A 24,068-nucleotide genomic window follows, 5' to 3' on the forward strand; every position below is an offset into this window, starting at 1 on the left:
TAGAGGAAATTGTTTCTATTGATAATGTTCTTGTTTGAGCGCAGTAGGCGCGGTGTGCTCCCTCGGTGCGGGCTGCGGCGGTGCCGGTGTTGGGCCGAGCGCGGATGTCCGGCGGCCGCGGCAGGGCGGGGTGTGCGGAGCGGGGCGGGCGCGGCGCCTGCGCGGGGCCGCACACGTGGGCGCGCCGGCGCCGAGCGCAGCCATGGGCAAGAGCCGGGCGCGGCGGTTCCGCAGGGCGCCCGCAGCCCCCGCCGGCCCCGCGCTGCAGCGCGACGGCGAGCGCGGCCCCGAGGAGGAGGCGGCGGCGGAACTGCTGGAGAAGGTGCGGGCGGGGGCGGGCGGCGGGCGCGGGCGGGCGTGGCGAGAGCCCCGCTCCGGCCCGGGGGAGCGGCGGGGGCTGCGGGGCCGGGTGCGGGGGGCGAGGCCGCGGCTTCCCCCGCGGAGGTGCGGGGCGAGGGCCCGGGCGCGGTCCCGCCCCCGGCGGGCAGGAGCCGAGCGGCCGCACGGGGCCGCGCCTCACTCCGCTCCCCTCCCGTCGCTCCCACGGCGTCACGGCCGCGCGGCCCCGGCTCCGCCCGCGCTGCCGTCGTGCGCGATGCGGCGGCGGGCCGGGGGACAGCGCCGTGCCCCTCGGCCCTGCGCCGGTGCCAGGCCCTTCCGGCGGGGCTTGCGTTCGGGCTCCCCGGCCGGAGACTTCTACTTGGCCAGAGCCAAGTGTCCAAGCGCCACATGTAAGGTATAAAGGATGGAAAATGTTGAGGAAGACTGGGTTTGGTCACTTGACTATGGTCACGACCATAGTCCTGGCTTAAGTATTGCAGGTAAAAACGGATGTAAATCTCCTTCTGCAGGTGTTACTTTAGAATCAGAAGAAAAAATCCGTTTTCCTTTAAGTAATTAAATTCCCTTTGCTCACTTCACCCAACCTAATTCATTGAACAGATCACTGATTGATATTTTTCTGGACTAACCTGTTTAGGAAAGAGAGAATAAATAATGGCACAGGTGAGGATGAGCTGAGACGTCTTTTTCAATAGAGGCAGGATCTGATGTTACCACTCCTCTGTTCTGCTCTTCAGCAGATGTTTATCTGCTAGGTTTTCAACAAACTCCGTAGCCTTCCAGGATATGCACTTCTACTGTGTTATTATTTTGCAATTTGTAATTCCTGTATCTCACCTAAAACTCTGTTATAGGATGTGTCAACATTGTCTTGGGGAATGTAGGGAAGACTTGTTTCTTGCTGTTATGCAGATACTTTTAATTTAAAGGCTATAACTTTTTTTTGTTTTATGTTTCTTCAGCTTTCCTTTATGGTGGCATGTGTTATGTCTTATACTTAGTTGATGATATTTTCCCCCCACTTCAGTGTTTTTAATGCATGGTAATTGAGGTCTCACCAGTGCCAGCTAGTGTCAAATCTGTGTCTGGACTGGCTATCTCGTCAAATACCCAGAATGGAATTTATCTAGTCATAAAGTTAACACACATAACCCAGGCAAGGATTTATAAGCTTTCATGGAAGGTAAAAGTTCCTGCTTTCACTCAGGAGCAGTAAATGGGAGCCACAGTGTCCCGATCAATCCCTTCACTCAGTAAAACCCTCTGGCTCCCTTTTCCCTCAGTGTATGTGCTCTGTGTCTCCGCAGCTGCAGCATCCCAGTGCTGAGGTGAGGGAGTATGCCTGTGCCAGCATTTCGCAGCTGCTGCAGCAGGAGCAGGTCATCCCCGCCTTCGTGCAGCGGGACGTGGTGCGCTGCCTGGGGCCGCTGCTCATGGACCCCAGCCTGGCTGTGCGCGAAACGGCTGCGGGCGCTCTCAGGTGAGCACTCGCTGCTGCTCAGCTTAATCAGGGATCCTGGCATGGGGGAAAGCTGGGGTTCTGCTGGTGACAGCTGTGGGCTGCAGTGCCAGCCTCTCTTGCTTTAATTGTGGTGTGAGGAACTATGCCTACATCAGCTGAGGTCTGTGAGAGAGGGGCTTTTCTTGCTCTGTGAGACTTTTATATCAGGAGCAGGCTTTATGAAATGTATGGCTGTATGAGGAAATAGAGACTCGAGTGCAGTTTGGATGGCATTTTGTATCATGATGTTTTAGTACAGATAAGGTTTCTAATTCATGAATTGTGATGGTGTTCACAGGGGTCTTAGGATGAGGGATGAGACGAGGATCTGACTCCACGTTTCAGAAGGCTGATTTATTATTTTATGATATATATTATATTAAAACTATACTAAAAGAATAGAAGAAAGAATTTCATCAGAAGGCCAGCTAAGAATAGAAAAAGAAGGAATGAATAACAAAGGCTTGTGTCTGAGCCATCTGACTGTGATTGGCCATTAATTAGAAACAACCACATGAGACCAATCACAGATGCACCTTTTGCATTCCTCAGCAGCAGATAATCATTGTTTGCATTATGTTCCTGAGGCCTCTCAGCTTCTCAGGAGAAGAAATCCTAAGGAAAGGATTTTTCAGAAAATATGTCTGTGACAATGAATAAATGGACATAATATTTTGTTTTTAACTCCAAAGCTATTCTCTTGTGTTAGTGAGGTAGAAGACTAAAGCTACTGTTTAAGCAAATTGAGTTTAAAACAAAAGGTACCATGTAGGGGGATAGAATATAAGAAAATAAAGGTAGTGCAGAAAGTAATCTTACCCCTAAGGAGTTGCAGCTGGGTCAATGAGCAAAGATTAGGAACAGGCCTGACTTTAACAGGCCACAGCTGTAAGCAGTGAGAAGAAGAGTGCTATAAAAGAGTGGGGTGGCTGGGTGAGAGGGAGCTGGAGTCACCGGCTGCTTTGTGAAGAAGAAAGAGTCAGTGCTTGGAGGAGCTGACCACGAGAAACACCAAGAAGGTATGAAAGTTATATGATAAGGAGACAACAGTATGGAACCCCTGTGATAAGGTGACAGCATACCATAACTTGTAGAGAAGAATATCAAAGGTATGGGGGTTTTGAAGCATTCTTGGAAAGTATTGTATCTCATCCAAAGCATTACTTTTTTTTGTTTTCCCTAGAAATCTGAGTGCTTGTGGAGGATTTGATGTCTGTGATGACATGGTGACAGATGACATCATGACACCCCTGGTTGCACTTCTGAAAGAGGTGTGCTTATTTTTATTTTATTTTAAACCTGGTCTAGCCGCTGAATTGTCCCGTATGCAAACACAGTTCTATTTCCGTAGCTGTTAATACAATAAGGTACTTGCAAGATCTTTTGAAAGAATGTTTTGATAGGTTTAGTGATACAAAAGTTATTCCAGAGATTTCTAACCCCTGCCTTCTGGCCAGCTAACCTGTGTCCATAGTGAGGTTTGCTGCCTAGGGTGATTTTTGAGTGAAAGGTCTGGATATTTGGGTCTGTAATGTCAGTTAAGACAAGTTTATTCCGTCAGTGAGAATCAAGGTCCTTCATTTATGTTGCAGCATTATTCCAGTGATGTTATTTTGCTGAGCAATTTTGTCTCAATGGATGTAGAACTGGGTAGTTAGTGGAGAATAACATGTACTGAATTTGTATTCTTTGTTTGGTCCAGGTGTTGCACTGCAGTTTGGATATTGCATTGATTTCTCTTACCTGCTGTCTTTGTATGAGCAACCTTGAGCAATGTCATCATTTTCTGTATGTTTCTTCCCCTTTTTAAAATATGAGTAATAGCATTACTATAGAGCATAGTAAGGTATTAGCTGAGTTAATCTTTGTGGAGAAATAACTGTTGATAGCTCCATACAGACTAATAGCAAGAAACAGTACTTCAGGTTGTAAAATTCCCAATATTTTTTTTTTAATTTTTTATAGAAAGTGCTTCTAAGCACTAACTGCAAAGCAAGTACTGTAAGAGTCTTTCTACAAGAGAAAAGTTATCAATGGTTCAAGTTTTCATAAAGAAAGGAAGCTAGTCAGGTGTTGTAATACATGTAAGCTAGTCAGGTAATAAACACTGCATGAGAGGATCTCTCCACTCAGTGCTGATAACACTTTAAAGTTTTGCCTCTCTTTGTGGCTGATTATTTCCCAACCCTGCTTCTTTTGTTTGGTTGTAGTGCAGCACTGGACTGGATGCTAACCAGCTCTCTCCAAAGAAATGCAGAGGAGTGAACAAAAATTATATTGAAGACATAGCCAATGAGGCTATTAATTTACTGTGGAATATATGGTAAGTACTGTGTAAACAATTAAATTGTTCCTGAAAAGGAGTGTGGTAATTGAGGCAGAAAAGAAATGGTTGTCCTGGCATGGGAAGATGCATTCATTTGCTGATTCTGATTGTGTTTCTCCTATCTTGCTTTAATAATGATGAGCCCTCATCCCATGTGAAATAGAAGTTTATCTTCCAGTATAGATTACTTGTTTTAAGTGAAGGATTCCAGAAATTGGTAAATAGTTTTAGATGAGTAACAAATTCTTTTTCTACTGGTTCTTCATCCTGAGTTCTGATCCTGTTTTCTAAACATGTTCTGTCATAGTCTGCTGTGTGGATTGTGGCTTCTTGCAGGTATTTCCCGTAGATCTGTATCACGATACAAGAAACAGAGAAAATGAAATTCTAATCAGTGGATCAGTGCTCTAGGAATATGAGGAGTTTTTATACTACTTCCTTCCTCTGCAGGTCATCCCCAAAAATTAATATTAACTGTTTGGGGCAACTATCCCTTAGTTACTGAGACACTGATAAAAATGTACTTATTATGTGAGAAAATGTAAATTGTTCTATTAGTAGTTTATATTGGAAACACCCGGTGAAGGAAGAGAAATGGCAATGCTATTAATACAGAAATTACTGTAAACATTGAAGTGATACAAATCTGTTCCAAAACAAAGTTCTCCTTGAACTTTGTGTTGTTTCTCTTTATTTTTTCTCACATTGTACACTTTGCATAGAGGATTTTATTTAGCACTGTACAGTGCCACAGTGGAACTGCCTTTGTGCCTGTTTGTGTGATGTGACTGCTGGCTTGAGGCCTTATTTCTGAACTGGGATATTTATTTTTTAGGGATTGGAATCTAGAACAGTAGATAAACTCCTTGTTCAGCATCTTGCACAGAATACATGACCTTTTGTAACTGACTCAGCAATGTTGTGTGTTCATATTTATTTTTGTTTTTTAGTCAGTGCTTGAGAACAGGAAGTATGATTATTAAGTGTGATGTAAATCACTTCTGTAGTTTGAACTTTGTGGTAATGAATGTGAACTGCTTGTTTCCTTGCTAAGTTTGATTCTGATAAAATTAGGGCTGGCATAGATGCTGAGACATAATATTTTCAAAATGAAAGTTTTGAAGACCCTTGTAGCTAGTTAGCTCCTGTGCTTTTTTTAGTTTGAATTACTCTTATATCAACATATAAGTTTAAAACAGAGAGTAGCTGTGAGTACTTGAAGAAACACAAATGCTGCTGTTGGATAATGAAAGTAACTGCATTTCTGAATGGTAAGAGCAGTCACTTTTGGAGTGAGTGGGTACTGATTGAGAGGCAGCAGCCTGCTCTGCTGGCAGTGGGTTTGTGGGTGAAGTCTCCTGTGGCTGCAGGAAGCCCTGGGCTGGCTGGCAGCCCACAGCTCTGAACTGCCTTGCTCACTCCAGCAGGAGCTGTAGTGAGGCTCCCAGATAAACTCCAAACACTGTGAAGAAAGCAGCTGGCACAAGCCAGCTTTCCTCAAAAGTGCCCAGGATTTTGCAGCTTCTCTTTCAGCATCTCGTGCCGAGTTAATCATAACCTCAGTAATGAAGGATAGCTCTTTGACTAATGCATAATTCTTAGGTAGCTTTTAAAAACGTGAGTAATAACAAGTATGGGGTGCTTAAGATGTTGCTACAGTACTTTTTTTTCCTAGAAAAATGTTTGACTGATCTTTTCCATACATTAGTGAATGCAACAATACTGCCCTATACATATTCAATAAAGAAGGATGTCTGGAGGCTGTCTTACATTACATGAAGAAATTTGCCACGAATGTGGATCTGGCTATTTCAGTAGGTAAGTGGTAAAAAGAGAAGATAAAGCTTTAAAGATACCTTTTTTTAAAATTATATGAATGTAACACTGATATTACATTCAATGCATAATGGACCTGCTTTAGCATTGCTGAAGTTTGCTGTGAGTGTAAGACTGTACATTCATTTTTGAACAGCACATAAAAAGAAATTGACGTCTGGTGTGCTTATTTTCAGTCCAAAAGAGAATGGCTTATTGGTGGTTGCATGGGAAGAAAAATTTTGTGGGAAGAGGACTTTAAAGGCAGGCTGTGTTTTTTCATTCTGTGTTCATGTTTTGGTAATGGAGGGTTTAATTTGTTGAGCAGAGGAGATAGTCCTTCTAAAAAAACCCCAAACAATTCCAATCATTTTCAGTCTGGTTTTATCAATCTTATTGTTATTACAGTTTCATAATGGTCATGCAGGTATGTGTGCTTCCAATATTTTTTTATGTTGTCCATTGTCAGTATATAATGGATAAATTTAATTTTGAGTAGCTGAAATTAATATAACCAATTCTATGGCTGATGTGGTATCATCCTCACCTGTTTTATGTATGGGTTTACCACAGAATGTCTTTTAATCCAAAATACAGCTTGTGAAGCACAGTGTCAGGCCATTACAACATGATGCTGCATGAAATTTTTTTCCTGTGTCAGCATTTCATTACTCCAGCTTTCAGGAGGATAGTGCTTTCTCATTAGCAGAGCAAAAGCTACAACTGTACAACTGGGTTTGTTAATTATGTTTGCTCTTGTTGTTTGCTGCAGCAAACTGCTTGCAGGCAGTGACAGAAGATAATCCAGATCTTCTTTCTTCATTTAATGCTTCTGCGCAGCAAATACTGGAAGCAGTGATGTTGAGTCCAGAGAGCACCATGAAGCACATCCTTCTGAGAACACTGATAGCAGGTACAGTGCTCAGGGGGCTTCATTGCTTTGAGGTGGGGAGCCTGGCAGGTAAAGGAGGCTGGGAAGGACAGAAGGCTTAGTCTTCTCTGCTGTGGTCTGCACGTGTCATTGTCAAGGTGTACAATCAAGATGGTTTGTGAGGTTATAGCTGCCTTTCGGAACTGCAAGTAGGTATTTGCAACTAGTTTTAAAATTGGCTTGAATGCTTGATTCTGAATTCAGCCCCTGCTCAATGTGATTGCCTACTTTAACTGCTCATTTAGTTTTTAACAGTTAAATGAGTCAATAATAAGTGGTACAGGAGTTGTTTTGATCTTACTAGCTGTAAATTTTTTTTTACCTCAAGTTCTCTACCTTGAATTCTTCTTGTTACCTCAAATGGTAACCAGGGTGATTTTTGATACTGGAGTGTTAAAAATTAATTTTGAGACTCCGTAGAACATGATTCTTGCATGTGGATTTGTTATCTCAGGTACAGAGTGACACCGAGGTCACTCCACATAAATATTCTGTAAATATTTACATGCTGAAATTTACTTGAGCTTAAGATGTGGGCATAACAGTTATTACAGATAAGTATATTAATTGTACAAAAAAAAAAGAAATCTGTAGAGAAAAGACCTTAATATTTATAGTAAATATAAGCACTGAGTGTTTTAAGTAATGGAGGCTGTGTCCTTACAAAATGGCTATTACAGAGCTGGGAATTGAGCACTTTAATAATTTATATGATTTGGTTACCTCATATTTAGGCACTATCTGGAATATAAAGGATACCATTCCACCAGGCAGCCTGGGAAGCACAGTTAATGCAATCCTGAAGATATTTTCAGAATCATTGGCAATAGATGCTGGTGAAACAATTATTCGTATGAATGAAGCTGAGAAAAACAGGTTAAAACTTGCTGTGGAACCAGAAACTGAGGAAAACATGAGTGATACTACAGAAAACTGTGTTTTGAGTGAAGATGATAACATGGAAGAAATACCAAAAGGAAAATTCAGAACAGAAAATGATGTTTCAGATTTACTTCCAGTAAGTGTGGCTGGCTGGCTTTTGGACAGCTTTAGTGCAAGTGGCATTCCTTGAGAATTAAATTTGCTCTGGAACATCCAACAGAAAGATGGTAGATAACACTGCTTGGATTTGTGTTTTGGGGGTTTTTTCAAGTTTGGGTGTAGACTGAGAAGAGGAGATGGCTGGGACTGTATTTTTAACTGACAGCGTGGATACTTTAAATGGCACTTAAATGTTGTTTTCCAAAATCAAATTTGGTTCATGTTTTTAATTTTTTAGTCTGATAAGTGGGAACTGAAAGAAGTGACAGCTTTACTGACGGCTCAGCAGACTGCTCTGGAGATCATTGTTAATATGTGCTGCAGTGAAGGTTTGTAGGAGTCTCGTTCATTGCAACTGTTGTGGTGTGTTTTGTTTCTGAGTAGGTCACCTTTAGGTTGCTGTTTGCTCATCTGGGTTTTCAAGGGCAAATGCCCATGGGCATATTGTCCCTGATACCCTCATCTGGTGGCAAAGTAGGTTTTAATTTCTATTACTAATTTATTGTTTTTTCTTCATTTAAATGATTTATGTTGCTTAATTTTTTTGTGTGATCCTGCATGTGCAAACATTTAAGAACAAACAAAAAAACACTCATGCCAGAGAGGTATTTCCTAAAGTGTTGCAGCAAAATCTTTGGTCAGTTAGAGTGAGGTCTGACTTCTGATGCAAGATGTGTGTGAATCTGACTGCAGGATGGGGGCATCAAATTTTTTAAAACAGATAAGTCTTACAGCTTTGATTTAGTTTTGATACTACAGGTGTTGCAAAATTAGGAGTAGGGACAGCTTTTTTATGCAACTCTGGCAACAATGTAGATCTTGGCTTCCAGAGTCCTGCCTTTATGAGCCTGAGGAGGAGGAGAAAGAGGCTGTGATTTGGAGGGGAGTAGGCTATTGATATTCTGTATCTTTTATGAACTCAAATTCTGTTTTGATAGCTTTTCTTCTAACCTTCAGGAAAACAAATGAGAGATTATCAAATTCTATTTCATGAAGCCAACAAACAAACGAAACTAATCCCCTAAACCCTCCAAAACCTGAAAACTTTGCCTGCTATTGTAGTTTCAGCCTGATGCAGGAGTAATTGTGTAGAAAGTAACTGAGTAAAATGTTCAGGTTCTTATAAAATCCACAGTAATACTCAGTTATTCCCAATGGTAACTTTTTTTTCCTCTTACAACACACGGAAATTCTGCACCTAGTATATGAAGCTCCTTTCATAACTGCATTTCTCATCTAATGAGCTGTAATTCATAAGCTTTCCCCTTTAATTGGAAAATCTCTTGTGGATAAGCTGCATATTCTGCCATTCACTCAGTGTAATGTAAGATTGATTGTGTTGTATTTTGCTACAGTACTTTACCCATTCGTGGGCAGACAGTCTCTAGAAATTAGGATGAATCCAGAGGCAGCTGTTCATTTAATTTTCAAATTATTTGAGGACTAAAATAGCTGTAGCCATTATGCTGAGTTCATTAAAACACTCAGCTTGCAGCAGGACTGAGAGAAGTAACCAGGCTGGTGAGGGATGTGCTGTACTGAGCACTGGGCAGTGCTTGGAGGGAGCAGAGAGCTCCCCTTTGATGGGCACCCGGGCAAGAAGCCAAGAGGCTCCTGCACTGCTGTGCAGTCTGTAATTCTTGGGTCACCAGTAAGATGGGATTGCTGCTGGAAATGCCTCTGTGTTTCTCAGAACATTAGAAGAAACCTGACCATAGTTATGGGCCAGAGTTCTAGATCCCAGTTCCTGCTCTGCCCTGGTCACTTGCTGTCGACTTATGACAACTTCTGTCTTTGTTATTGCTGAATTGCATTGTCAGGTTGTATTGTTATCAGTTAGTCTTCAAGGGATGCGTTTTGCTTTCTTTGTTTTTTAAAGGTGCAAAAGTAATTTTTTAGAAGAGGTAAGAGACTGAAAGCAGGATATCTTGCTTTGTTTTCATGTTTTAGGCTATTAACACCAGCAAGTTATGGCTGTAGAATTAATTGGATATTACCATAAGATGCCTGTGTGGTCAAGTTGCTACACCTTGACATCTTTACATCTCATAAACAATAACCATCACCTTCAAATAAATTCTTTAATTTGCACACTACAAGTGAAATGCATTCATTTGGATCTTTCTTGCTGTATTTTTAGTGAATTTACCTTTTGCCACAGAAGTGCATGTCTGTTTCTGTAGTTGCTACAGGACCTACATCTCATAAGAATCTGTGTTGTCAAACAGAATTACTCAGGAGTCAATATGATGGTGTATTTTTTTTTGTCACAATAGTTAAATATCCTGACCTATGTACACAGAGCTTTCATCTGTTGGAAAGGAGGATCAGTCCAACCTGTAGACTTAGGACTTGGGTACACACCAGTTAAAATGTAACCAAATTTAAAGAAACTTCAACTAAATGTGAACTCTGTGGAGGTAGACAGATGAGTTCAAATATAAATGAGGGTGGTTTTAGTTTGTGCTTGTCAGCCAAAGTCCCCCTTCAGCTGTGGACAGATTATTCACACAGCAGCCTGTTGGTAATAGAACTTCTACTCCTCTCACCATACCTGCCCTTAAAGATCTGCTGGTAGAATAAGTCATGTAAGTAGCCTAGTTCAGGTTTAAGATTATAAACCTAGTTTAATTTATGTGAAATGTGTTGCTTGAAATAACTGTCAGAGATTATTTGGCTTTCTTTGCTGTCATCATTTTGTTTCAACTGACCTTGCTGTGGAGACAGTAACATCTTCATCCAGCCCAGTTACTGCCCAGGCAGAGGACATCTGTCTGTGGCTTCAGTATTGCCAGAGGAAACAATTGCCTTCAACTGACTGCAATTAGTAAACAAGTTAAGTTAAACTGGTGTATTTGCATGCTTGAATTAGCCTCAGAAAATGAAGTGGTACAATCCAAGTTAAAATCTTAATGAAATGTTTCTTCTGTACCTTTTTTTGATATTTTTAAACAACACATTGTTAATATCAGTGATTAATGTGCCCACATATAAAGAACCTCTCTCATAAGAATATTTGTGTCTCAATGAGTGTAAAATATTTTTAATAAGATATTTAGAACTGTCGCTTAATGGTGCTTGGTTTGTGAGGAGTTTGTTAGAGCCCAAGAACTTAGAGACTCCTAAACCAAGAAGTTTGGAGGAGCCGGTTTCAGTTGGGAAATGAGATACCTGTTTCATGAGGGCTGTTACATTTACAAATCTGTTTTGTGTTCTCAGATCCCTCTGATGATGAGTGGGAAGAGCTCTCCAGCAGTGATGAGAGTGACTTGTTCATGGAAAACTCATACAATGAGGGGAGTGGGCTGCTGCTGTCACCCCTGTGCCTCTCTGATGAAGTTAACTCAGCATTTCTGAACAACCTCATTCCAAAGAAGGTATTGTCTTCTTTATTATTCCCAGCACATGTTACAGTCTTGCCCTTGTTTCTGCTTTGTATCCCAGGTTAGACAAACAAATTACTCCAATCCACCTGGAGAAGGGAGTATTTTTTTAAGTGAGTTTGGCCTCACTTTTTTGGCCTAGAGATGGTGCATCGTTGCATGACCTAAATAATTTACTCATGTAAGTGAGAATAGAAGGGTCATGTGTTTCAGAAATCTGGTAGGTCTTTTTAAAATTTTTTCCCCCCAAAATACAATGGTTGTTATTCCTTGATTTGGACATGGAAAAGATTACCCACAGAAAGAAAAGAAACTTGGCTGAAGCATGACAGCCAGATTTCTGTATTAGCTAAATGAGGTGGAAGTAACATTAATGAATGGCAACAGTCAGCACTGAAAAAGTGCAAGTTCCTCTCCCCCTGTTTTATACAAAGTGTCTGAAATACAGTACTTGGCACTGACAGGAAATCAGATGTTTTTGTTTCAGAGTTGTTTTGCTCATTTTTATTTGGGGTTGTAAAGGTGAAGTTTGTTATTTGAATCAGTCACTGTGTTAGCTCAGCAGCATTGTAGAATTCTGAGCTAAGACATCAAGGTGTGAGATGAAAACTTTGAAGGGTTTTTGTACTTAATAGCCAGAGTTTCATGGCAAGGCCGTCCAGAATTGCAGCTATCTGAAAATCCTATAGCAGAATCTATAAGAAGAAAGAGATAAAGAAGAAAGAAAAGCAGAGACCTAGAAAATCACCTGTTGTTAGTACAGTTCAACACTTTAAATACTCTATGCTAAACTCAGTGTATAATTGCACCATTTAAGTGATAGAGGAAAATTCTGGCATTTTTAGAAGCAAGATATTTGCTATCTGGAGAACTTTGAAATATGTAGTTAGAAGTATCTATTTGACATTAAGCTAAAATTTCAGTCTTCCCTCTGAACATACTATAAAAAAAGAAAATGAAAAAAGGGCTTTATTGCTAAACCTTTCTTTTTCCCCTCCTCAGATTCTTGAAAAAACTGCTTTTCCGAACAGTGTTGCTGTAGACATCTGTATGCACAATCCATCTTGGAAACCATTAATTAAAAAGTAGGCATTTCATTGTCTCTCTTACTATCTTTCATGTAATTCAGTTGTTTTAGAACGCGTAGAAGGATTGCCCATCTTTGGGCTGCTCTTGAGATCTGGAAACTGGTAGATCTGATAGATGATTTTGAATAAAGAGATACAGATGTTTTTGTGAACTGCATACTGCATCGCAGCCTTATTAAATTCAAGATTCCTCTTTATATTTCAACAGGTGTGTTCAAAAATACCTGCTCAGTGTGTTTTTTGTTTGTTTCAGACTGAATGCAGTGCAGTGCAGAGCTTTAACGTGTCTTCAGAGCATTTTGTTGGTGTCAGATGTGGATTGTCTTGGGGGAGCTTCAGCACTTCAGTCCCTTGCACAGCATCTCTCACAGCTCATCTTTTCTAAAACAGGTAAGATGTATGGTAAAGGGGAATTGCTGATCCCCCTTGCTGATTGTCTAGATATAAGGTAGCCATGTTCCTATGCTATATTTATTACTAACTTTATCCCTCTAGTCCTGCAAGATAAGGATACTGAATGTTGGCAATGTACCGACAGGACAGTGTATCCTGTTGGGATGTGTTTATCCAAACTGCACCCTGAGCAGGTCTGCTTGTAGTGCAAGAACCTGCTTCATGTTTGGGTCTGCACAGAAAGTCTCTGAGTGGATTAACACTGCCTTGTTGACCAGAACTGTTTGCTGGATCATATTTGTGGTAATAACAGTTTTTCAGCCATCAGACAAGCATGAAGAAGATGGGACATTTTCTTTTTAAATGCCCTAACTAGCCTAAGGAGATGTGAAAACAATACATGTCTAGCACAGTCTTTCACATCATTTTTTCCTAGTAATCTTAACAAATTGTGGCAAAAGCAATTGATGCAAAAATCTCAAGAATGTCCATCCTTATTACAGCAGAAAAGAGAGCAGCCACCTTGTCCCCAGGACATGCTTTATGCTTATGATGGCTTAGCTTTATTGGAATTATATTTGTAGTAAGAAAGTGTGCAAAGTTTTTACAACTAAGTGGTAAAGCTGCTCAGCTCCCTGTTCTGGTTGTGAATTCAATTTCAACAGAGAAGGTAATAAATGTAATTCTTCTAAAAATACTATATCTATTTATCTATCTATCTATATATATATATAAAGATCTGTATTTAGACAGTGGAGTGGGCTGCTCAGGGAGGCTGTGGAGTCACCATCCCTGGAGATGTTTAAGGACAGACTGGACGTGGCACTCACTACCAGGTTCTGGTCAGTCACAGGCTGAACTGATCTCAGGGCTTTCCCAGCCTCACAGATTCTGTGATACTTCCTGATGAATACTAGAATGTCTTCACTGTGATTCCTCCAGAGTGCATTATTTCATAGACATGCTATGGAGGTCTCCCCACACACCTGCTGGTAGTACAGTGTTACTGGATCGTGTCTACAGCAGGCAGCATTTCCAGCTGCTTTCTGGGATCATGAACATGAGAGCAGCATCATTTCCATAATTATTTCCATAATCCTGTTAGATGATTTATGCTATGATCTCTCTGTTACTGACATGAGAGAAGCTGAACCAAGATTAGGGGGAAAAAAAAGGTTTAAGAAAAGCCCACCTGTTTCCAAACTGAGGATGTGGGTCCCTGACAGGCTGTGTTCTTCAGACTATTCTGATAATCTTTGTTTTAAGATCAGTGGTGATGGGTTTCCAAAAAATAAGAGAGATTCTTAGAGCCTGGAAAAGCTGCCAATTCTCCAGACTGTCAGAAAACATTTTCCCTAAGACAGTTCTGTTGAAGTCTGGCATATGTGTGGCTTTGTCATTTCTCATCTCTTAGAAGCTCAAGAAATTTAGTTTCCTTCCCTTCCTTCAAGTGTCTATTTGTAGCCATAGACGTAGCTTATGTAGTGCTCTGCTGTGGTGTAGAAAATGACACTGCATTAGTGCTTGAAAATGCATCTGCCTGTAAAACACATTTTTTTCTCAATGTTTTTAAAGACATGTGATGAGTCTATGGGAACATTATTACTGAGTGCAGTGTGTGGAACACTAAAATGCAGAAATGAAAATATCTATGAAAACATATCCAAGGAAGTTCACATAAAATATGTCTCATGCTTGAAGAGAGGACTTCCAAATTTTGGGTCTATATGTTATGCTTTGTTATAGAAAGCTCTCAGATGAAGCTGGAGAAGTTGCTATCTGAAGATAGCTAAGGATGCTAAAATTAATTAATTGTCATAGGCCCATTTTTTCATGTTTAAATGCTGTGTAATGAAAACTGCCAGATAGAGCTGATAACATACCAACATGTGGTTAGAAGGAATTCTGTGGTTTACAAAGTGAAAGAGAGGCATAAAGATCTGCTTGTTTACATGAGAAGGGAGGAGTGCACATAAATCAGGAAGTTCTGCATCTGGAGTGGTCCAGAAAATAAACCCATTAGAGGAAAATGAAAAGCCTCAAGAAATGCAGAACACAGATTGGAGGTGATGGCTGCTACTGATGAGTTTGTAGTTAAACAAGAATAATGCAGTGTTTGAGTCATACATTCCTGGAATGTTATTAAACCACCGGAAAACATGCTCTTTATATGAATTGGAAAGAGTCCAGCACACTCTCTGGGTGTCTGAAAAGCTTGCTTAAGAAGGCAGAAGAAAGGAGGTGAAGTCTGCAGTCAGCTCCTGCAGTTTCCTCAGTTCCTGTATGTTTTTCCATGTGATAGCAGTTTTCAGCTGCTGTTCTGGTGAAGTGGCTGGCACTGTCCCTTAGGTGACACAGTGTCTCAACCAGGGATGTGCCTGGAAAGGAGGCCCAGCTGTGTTCCAGCCTCAATGCTGAATTCAAACAAATCACTATGGTTACAACCTACAGAGACCAGTCTCTGAAAATCTAGCTTTTTCTGTTGTGGTAGTACCTGGAGGAACAATTAGGGATTAAGGAATTTGTATTTCTTTGCCTCCTGTGTCCCTCATATTACTGTTTAACTTCTGCTCTGGGTTCTATTCTTTGACAGAACTCCCTACAGACACAGAATTCCTGGAAGCTGTAACCAGTGCTTTGAGGGCTCTCCTACAAACAATGGCATCAAAGAACATCTCCCAGGTAAAAGCTTTCAAACTCAAATGCTCTGGTAGGTTCAAATTCCTGTGAGATTAGACTGGAAATTTTTTGAAACAAAACAATATAATTTTAGTTCAAAATTTCAGCAGTTGTGAACACTGGAAGAGCAGATTAGTAACATTAACTGTGTTTTTCATGGACCTTATGGGAATATTTTTTTATATATCTCCTCCTCAACGTGTAAACAGATGAAAGATTCAAAACCAGACTAGCAATAAGCCACAGATATCTTTAGAAGATAGTTATAATGACAAATATTCAGAAATTTAGCACCTAGAAATGTGGCTTCTTTATTTCCCGATGTCACCTAGCTGGTGGTCCTTGAATCTCGGTTGGATATGAATTAGTGAGTTGAATACAGGAATGAAGCATAATGATTTATTATACAAGACACAGTACTAGATAGTCTGCTAGTCCTTTCTGGCCTTAAACTGAAAACTGAGCTTTTATGCTGTAAGTTGTAATGAGTTTGAAGCAGCTATTGAGCTAGGTCAATTTGTGAGAATCTCAAAAACCTTTCCTTCAACTTCATCTCAGCCTTGGATATATTCTGGAGGAACCAAGTTGAAAGGGAATTGAAATTTCTTGGTAATTGCATTTTCAGAATTCTTCAAGTTTTCATAATCTAGGACTCTGTGAAGAATTTGCCTGTGTTCTGTAAAAGTACAGTTTCTAAATGTCATATTTCAAAATTTCCATGAAAATGTAACTGTGTGTCTTCCTTCTTTACCTCCTTTCCCCTGCTGACCAGTGCATGACTCCTGAGCAGCTGTTGGCTTTGTGTGAGGCTGGTATTCAAAGCAGCAATGCCAGTGTTAGAGTGAACGTGGTGAGCATCCTTGGAATTTCTGGCAGTGTCCTGGCAAAAGGACAAGATACAGCTGAAACACTGAAGGTGAAAAAGCAAACTTTGCATTGCAGGCTTAAAAGAATTTTGATGTTTCTTTCAATTTTCTTTAGCATTTCTGGAAAAATCAATTCTTCTTTCTTATTACAGATGATTGGAAAATTTCTTCTTGAGGTTGCTATGAAGGAATCTTCTCTTGTGGTAGCAGGGGAAGCCTTGGATGCACTTTTTGATGTATTTGCAGATGGTGAAGAAGCAGAAAGGGCAGCGTTACAGATCAAGTTGCTTTCAACACTGAAGGAATTTCAGCCAGTGTTCAGAATGAGGGTAGGCATCAAGGGCAGCCTGCTCAGGGTCTCAGCGCACAATGTGGGTTAAAGGTTGAATTTTGGACTCCTAGAAGATATAATTGATTTATAAGATGACAGAAAAAAAGTGTTTAATTTTCTGATACTCGACTTTAGAAAAAAGCAAATACCTTAAAATTCATGGATGTGTCAAGGTAACAGTACAGCACCTGCATTGCAATATCTGAATTACACCATCAGTATTACTGATGTCCAAATCACTGTATTATTCTGAAACAGTTGTACAAAAATCCTGCAGATGTCTCTGGAGGTGGAAGAAAAGTCCTTTCTGAAGTTACATTGACATCTTTGGTTTTTAACTTGCAGTAGCAGTTACAACAAAGCAGTTACAACAACAATGTTTTTGTTCCATTCTGGGTTAATTAAAACAGTTAATTTATCCTGTATTTTCAAGAATAACAAGGCTGGCATTCTAAACTATGATTTTAGATACATCTTAGACTTAAACAGAGACTGACCTTCCACACATTGTTTCTTTGGTCAGATGCAGCCTGAGGAGTGACTTCCATAGTCCAAAAGCTAAGCACTGTACACACAAAGTACATACCTGATGGTGCTTCAGGTGTTGGGTTAAATGTGCAAGCTTTTCCATATAAAAAGCCACAGAAAAGAAGTGTATGTCTCAGATTTTTGGATGAAACAATGTGCCATTAGTCTAGCTTTAGGCAGCAGTGCATTATAGTAGATTGACTTGCAGAAATAATTGCTGAGCTCCACATGTGTACACAGGAACACCTTGGAGTTCTCACAGAACACCTGTGCACAGAATTACAGTAAACTTGAGGTGATCTGATGGGAGAAACTCCTCCATCAGTAAACCATGTGTTTTTTTGATTTTACAGATACGAAAAGAAGGCAAAGGACAATATAGTACTGATCAGCTGTGTGTTCTTGACAATGTGAAGATGAATTTGAGAAGATTCATTGCATATCAGGAGACACTAGGGAAAACCCCAACTTGAAACATCGAGGAACTTTTAAGGTTTTCCTTATTGAGTAATGTTTTCAAAAAATATAACTGTTTTGAACTTCCAAACTTTACTGAGCAGAGCAGTTTTGCTTTGATGTTAATGCTACATTTTATAACATTCAGTATTTTTATGCTTTTGGGTTGAGGCAATATGAAAGACATATCAGCATAAAAGACCCTGTAGCATACCCTGAGGTTGTTGGAGTGGTAAGAAGGTGCTCTTCAGGTCCTGAGGTCTGTACATAGCACCACTGTCATTGCCTGGATATCTTCATTTACCGTGGCAGAAAACAACGCTTGTGTGAAAAAGTAATTCTGAAAATATTCTCAGTCATGTGACAGATTGGAAAAAAATCAAAAAGTAAAAGCTCAAGGTCTGTTTCAGGGAATGGAGCAGTGGGAGAATGTTCATATTTGCAATTTGCTCTTACCTGTTCCTAGAATTGCACAGGCACTTATGGCAGACATCCCAAAAGAAGTGTGTGACAAATGTGTAGATCCCAGTCAGCATTTGGATCTGTTATTTCATGAGGTTCATCAGGAGAAAATTTTCAGATTCATTCATGATAAATTCAGTATGATAGCTTTTTGCTGTGAAAATCAGTGTAAGCAGATCATACACTTAGACACAGCACCCTGTCTTTATTTTGATTGGTACTTCTGAAAATCAAGTCTCCTATTTCACAGTCTTCCTTTTAATTTTACATCAGTACAAGTTTGAATTCTGGGAAGTAGTAAACCTAACAGAGAGTATTTTTTATATTGAAGTATTACCTAAATTTATATTTGCTTAAAATACCTTTTGCAAATATTTGTGATAGAGATTTTTAAGCTGTAAAATACAGAAAATATTTTTTAAAAATATCATTGCTTCAGGCAAATTGTATGATATTTTCCGTATATCAAAAGGTTTGATTTTGTTTCTGTGAATGAGGTGTCCTCATACACATTTTTCAAGAAAAAAACCTCAGAACTAAACACAAAAGCATCTTGTTTTGCTGGTTTTTGAAATGGGAGGGTTTTTTCTCCTCTCTCAATGTGCTGCCTTAGCTCAGGCATCCAGTTTTTGGCAAATTTTTTCCCAGGTTAAAAGCATGGAACTTAAAAAGACCAAATTTGCTTGGTTTGTTAGATTTCAGTCTCTAAGACTGGGAAATAAACTTGAGAACTGACTGGCAACTTGCAAATGCCTGAGTTTCTGAAACCCTGACAAGGTATTTCATTGGTTGCAAGAGGAAGGAAAGATGAGTTTAAGCAGCTGTACTGCCTGAAGTGCTGTTACTTGACTGGAGTCAGATGAAATGTGTGATGCCTGCCACTCAAAGGAGTGAGAGGTGGCATTGGGAGGGCTCAAGGGCCAATGGGGCTGGACTAGAGAAAAGCAGAAGTCAAGAGCATGAGGCAGTTGAAAGGTTATTCAGGATTTGGCAAGGCAGGCAGTGAATAGGTCTGCAGTGTAACAGCTGAGGAAAGGTGGATTATGGCATAATGCCCTACAGTGTGTGGATTTTAATTAATCCTGGTGTTAGTTATTCTTGCTGTACACTGAGGATAGTGTCCTGTTAGCCTGATGAAAGGTACTAGTATTTGTTTGGGGCACTTAAAGGACTTCCATGTGAAAAGTTCTGCTCTCATTTTTTGGGTACTACATTAAATTGCAAAGTTCTAGATTGGAAGGGATCTCTGGAGGTCTCTTAGTGTAGTCCTCTGATCAGAGCAGGGCTGACTTGGGAGATGGGTTGTGCTATGCCTTGAGCACCTCCCAGAATGGAAATTCTACAACACTGGACAGCCTTTCCCAGGGCTTGACTTCTCTCACTGGAAACACATTTTTTTTCCCTTTTCCCCTTGTGCCTTGTAGGACTTTCCCGTGCTGCAAAATGTGCCTCTTGTCCTTTGCACATGACCAAGAAGAGCCTGGCTCCATCTCCTAACCCCCACTTGGCAGCTGAAAACAGCAATTGTATTTCCTTCTTCTCCAAGCCAAATAAACCCAGCTCTCCCAGCTGTTCCTTGTACACCCTCTCACCCTCCAGCCATCCTAGTGGCCTTCTGCTTGACCTGCTCTGCTGTGTCTTGTCCTGAGGCCCAAAACTGGACACACTACTCCAGATGTGATCTCCTAGGTGCTCAGTAGAGGCAAGTGATTGGTTTTCTTGTCCTGCTGGCCATGCTTCTGCCAGCACAGCCTGTTTATTGTTAGCTGTTAACTGCAAGGGTACCGTGCTGGCTTCAGCTTACTGTCCACCAGGACCCTTTGGTCCTTCTCTCCAAAGCTGTCCTTTGGTCATTCAGTAAAGAGCACTGTCCCAAATGTAGGAATTTGCATTTTACAAGTGTAGCAGCCAGAATCTGTTTCCTGGGGACCATTAGAAAACCAAAGTATGTTATTTTTTGTTTTGGATTTTTCTTTTAGGTTGATGATCACAAAAAACATTTCATCTGCAAATACAAATCTGGAAGTTGCAGATAAATGTGCAGAAGATAAGGCATCCACTAGAAACATGGTTTTCTTAATATAATCAGTTAGACCCTTTTTTTTTTCCTTCAAGTGAAAAAACAGACTGACATTTAGATCTTAAACTATTCTGGCAATAGGGAGGCACAGATTCTTTTTTTGCTATGCACTGAGTAGCTGAATGTCTTGAAAAATATTTTCACAATTACATTGGTGCCTAGTACAAACCATATCACTTAAAGAGGAATATTAATCCATCTATGGAAGACAAAGCAAGTTATGAGTGATTTAAAGAAGCATCAAATCAGGGACTAAAACCAGATGAGATACACTGGCACAAAAGAGCTAAGCTACAAGATTGGGGCTACAAAAGTTGTTCTGACACAACTAAGGAAAATCAAGGCAGCAGCAGAAGTGATTAGAATATGCAAATTAAATGTTTTGGGGGCTCTTTGAGCACTGGTTTATTTTATAGGTCTAGGGTAAGCTTCAGACAAAGACAAGATCCTTTACAGCCTGCAGAGGGGAAGATGGATCTTGATGGCAGAAATTGGATGGATGTAGACAGTGTGTAGCATAAGTAAATAGATACTAAATATATGTAAGTGATCTTCATCAGTTAATCTAATCACACAGATAAGACTGGTATCAAAACAGGTATCTGAATTGGGTTGCTTATTCTGGTCCCTAAGGCATCATCTGTCTGCTTCAGTTAAAAACCACAGTCCTTGGAAAGTATGGATTGCTGCTCTGCTTGTGGCCCTGCCTGATGCTGAGCACAGCAGACTGGCTCTGAGCTGAAATACCAAAATAGGTGCTGAGCTTACCTTGCTCTGGGATCAAGTAGAGGGTGAAGGAGGCTAACTCCCAGCTGTAGAAATTAAGAAGTATCACTTGTGTGGTTTTATTCTTGCTTTGTATGAAAAGAAACAAGTGACAAGATTTAATTGTGTATTTGTTGTTTATACATCATGCCTTGATGTTCAGAAGCAGAAGATGGCTGTATACCACAGTCAAGTCAACAGTTTAACTTTTTGGGGGTTATGGTGTGTGTTGAAGGTAATTTTTTGCACAGTATGGAGTCTTTGTTTTAAGATTGTCTTCCTAGAGAAACAGGAATAACTTCAACAAGTAGTACTTGGCTTGGTTTGATGTTTGCATTTTGAGAGACAAATACAAAAAAAATGAGAGCACAGTAAAATTACAAAATGAGAGCTGTGTTGGAGAACTAATGAGTTTAAAATTAGTTTGCAGTTTAAATATTATAAATTAAATTCATATGTTGTAGAATATTAACATAAAACAACCAACCAAAAATGTCCATAAACTCAAGTTCTGTTTCCTTAGTGAGGGATTTTCAATAAAAACATTCCTGAGGATTGGGTGGAAACATCTAGCCTTACATTTACTGTTGCAAATTCCATTTCAGGCAATGGTAGTGGTAATTGAAAATAATGTAATTGTTCCTTTCTGGCACAAGTGACTGGAGCAAACAATCTATATATTGTTTGTTCTGGACAAGCTGTTAAGGTATATAACTTTAGGATAATTGGCAAAATCTGAGGTCTCTGACAGACAACAAATGAAGGAACTTGCAGTTTTTCCACCACGGCTGACACATGGTGAGCCTTTCTATTTGAGGAAGCTTTTATTTGAGTGGTGGGGTTTTTTCAGTGTAATTTTCAGATAATTTAAAACTATTATTTTTTTGTACCTTCTGGGAAAAAATTGAAGCCATTGAAGTAAATTCACTTAAATCTCATTTTGTTTCTGTATAATTTTTGTAAGTTTCTTTTCTCTGTGAGAGGCATTTTGTCAAACATACAGACGTAATTCAGTGACCACATAAAGCCTAATTTGAGGCTTGCACACATGAGCATATAGGAACATGTTTTTTTTCTTTTGAATCTGGGTGTCAGGAGCTCCTGGCACTACTATTACATTATGGGTTTTAATCAGGCTGTTTGGGAACTGCAGTAAGATCCCATGGTAATAATCTGTATGCTGTTGGATTGTGGCTGCTGTGTGCTCGGAGCACAGTGAGGTCCTGATGCAGCCCTGGCGTTGTGAGGTGCTCACATAAATCCCTGCACCATGTTCAAAGATGTGTTAGGCTTTCAGTAAAACTTCTGAAAAGTTTTATGTTCCTGCTATGATAACAATCCCATTTAGGATTCTCTCTCCTCTGACGTGAATTTTTTTTCAACTTTTAAGGAATATTGCATTAGCCTCTTCCCTCCTCTCTGCCCCTTCAAATGGAGAGTGAAAAGCACTTCCAGAACTTCATGGAAGAATGGCTGATTCAGTTAGTAAATGCATGATGTTTCCAGATAACCTTTCCTGGGAAGTTCCCTTTCTAGTAAATAAGAGAGTTAAAATTCAAAGAAGTGATCAAAAAAACCCAATTTGACCATATTAAAGTGTGGGTTTTGTTTTTTATGCCCCCCATGGCATACTTGCTAATCTAAAGCATTTGTATTACTACACCACCTGTATTGTGTCTTGGCTATATTTGCTTGGGACTAGGGTTGTTACTGAGGAATCCTGTAAATTAATAAACCTCAGTCCTATAACAGCATTTGTTGACACTTATGTGTTATGAGTGTCGACCAAATCACAGATTTTTGCAGAATTAGCTTTATTAAAAAGGAAAATAAACAAAAGAGTTATTTTTCCTGTTGCTGTTACCTTCTTAAGGGTAATGTAAAATCATTTGACTTTGTTGCATTTTTAAAAAGGTTTGTTAATGCAAACTTTATTTGAATTTTTGATGTGCAGGGAATATTGTTTAGACTCTTCTTGTTACCTTTTTCTGCTATGCTTATAATTATCAGAATAACTGAAGAATGTGGGGTGTGGAAAATAAGGTTATTCTTAGTGGTTATTTCCCAATTCCAAGAAGTGTTCAAGTCCCACCAGTTTCCATTCGGCTTTCACTAGTAGCTTTAGGTGCAGGTCCTAATTCTCAAAGCAATTAAGTTTGTCAACTTTAACCCCCAACTTTCACCCTCTTGCTGTGGTTCATTTTCTCTTGGGCTATGCAGATCAGACATGCTGTGACATAACAGAGGAGTGCTGAGGACAGTGTGTTCTGCTCTGGGATGGTGGGGAGAAGCCAGAACTTCAGACTTTGGCTGTCATCAGGAAATGGTGCTAAGTCTTCCTTGCAAACTGTTCACTTCGCGGAATGCTTGAAATTGGAATGCGACTTTTTAATTCTAAACCCTCCACCTCCAGCTTCCTAAAGAGAAATCATCTCCCAGGCAATTCTGCAAGTGGGAGAAGCACCAGGCCCTTCGTGCAAAACGCTGGAAACTTTGTAGCTGATATTAAAGATGTTTTAAAGCTGTAGTATGAAAACACTAAAAATAAAACCGAGTCTGACAAGAACTGGTACTACTCACTGTTGCTGTTTGGGGTATTGTGTATGTGATGTATTTTTCCATCTACAAAAAAGGCTGCACCTAGGCTGCCTTTGCCCCTCTGGTGCGGAATGAAAGGCAGGAAGACCCTGAACTACCCCTTCGCGTCCGCACAAGAGTTTTGGGGTGGGGAGGGCAGCGGCAGCTCTCGGTGTCCCACATGGGAACGCTGCTCCGGGAGTGCCCGAGCCGCAGCCCGGAGCCGCGGCCGCCCGCGGGGCCGGAACGAGCGCTCGGCCCTGGGAGCGCGGCTGTTGCCCCGTGGGGCGCGGGGCCGCTGCGCGGCGGCCGTGCCGGGACAGGAGCCGGCGGCCCCGGGCCCCGCTCCGCGGCCCGGCCCGGCCCGGGGGCAGCGCGGGGGCGCCGGGGGAGCGGCCGGGGCGCCGCCGCCCCCCGTGCTGCGCGCGGCCCGCGTGCCGGCGGCTCTCCCGGCCCGGCCCCGCCTCGCCGCGCTCGCCAGGAGGGGCGGGGGCTGTGGAGCGA

General features: G+C 40.8%; 1 protein-coding gene across 5 annotated transcripts; it reads left to right on the top strand.

Moving 5' to 3' along the window:
- The first annotated feature begins 226 nt into the window (after positions 1-226).
- On the top strand, positions 227-23,553 carry HEATR3 (HEAT repeat containing 3). 5 transcript variants are annotated; one of them, XM_059481283.1, is made up of 16 exons: positions 227-322; positions 1,650-1,822; positions 3,027-3,114; positions 4,054-4,166; positions 5,878-5,987; positions 6,757-6,897; positions 7,650-7,933; positions 8,195-8,285; positions 11,176-11,333; positions 12,342-12,424; positions 12,681-12,817; positions 15,414-15,502; positions 16,272-16,415; positions 16,518-16,694; positions 17,578-17,717; positions 23,208-23,553. In XM_059481283.1, the coding sequence occupies exons 2-15, from the start codon at positions 1,776-1,778 to the stop codon at positions 17,695-17,697; spliced, it is 1,782 nt and encodes a 593-aa protein (XP_059337266.1). In that variant the 5' UTR covers positions 227-322; positions 1,650-1,775; the 3' UTR covers positions 17,698-17,717; positions 23,208-23,553. The 5 variants fall into 5 exon arrangements, with proteins under 5 accessions (XP_059337266.1, XP_059337265.1, XP_059337268.1 ...); XM_059481282.1 differs by having other exon boundaries at positions 17,578-23,553; XM_059481286.1 differs by lacking the exons at positions 227-322; positions 1,650-1,822 and adding exons at positions 2,794-2,862; positions 3,546-3,631 and having other exon boundaries at positions 17,578-23,553.
- Positions 23,554-24,068: the final 515 nt, after the last annotated feature.

This window comes from Ammospiza nelsoni, chromosome 13, assembly GCF_027579445.1.
Source record: "Ammospiza nelsoni isolate bAmmNel1 chromosome 13, bAmmNel1.pri, whole genome shotgun sequence".
NCBI classification, from domain to species: domain Eukaryota; kingdom Metazoa; phylum Chordata; class Aves; order Passeriformes; family Passerellidae; genus Ammospiza; species Ammospiza nelsoni.

What these genes read in the sequence shown, in the direction of transcription:
- HEATR3 (XM_059481282.1), top strand. Translation starts at nt 1,776, where the DNA reads ATGGACCCCAGCCTGGCTGTGCGCGAAACGGCTGCGGGCGCTCTCAG. An exon ending in CATCAAAGAACATCTCCCAG is followed by an intron (nt 15,503 to 16,271) that starts GTAAAAGCTTTC and finishes CCTGCTGACCAG; the next exon opens with TGCATGACTCCTGAGCAGCT. An exon ending in AGCCAGTGTTCAGAATGAGG is followed by an intron (nt 16,695 to 17,577) that starts GTAGGCATCAAG and finishes TTGATTTTACAG; the next exon opens with ATACGAAAAGAAGGCAAAGG.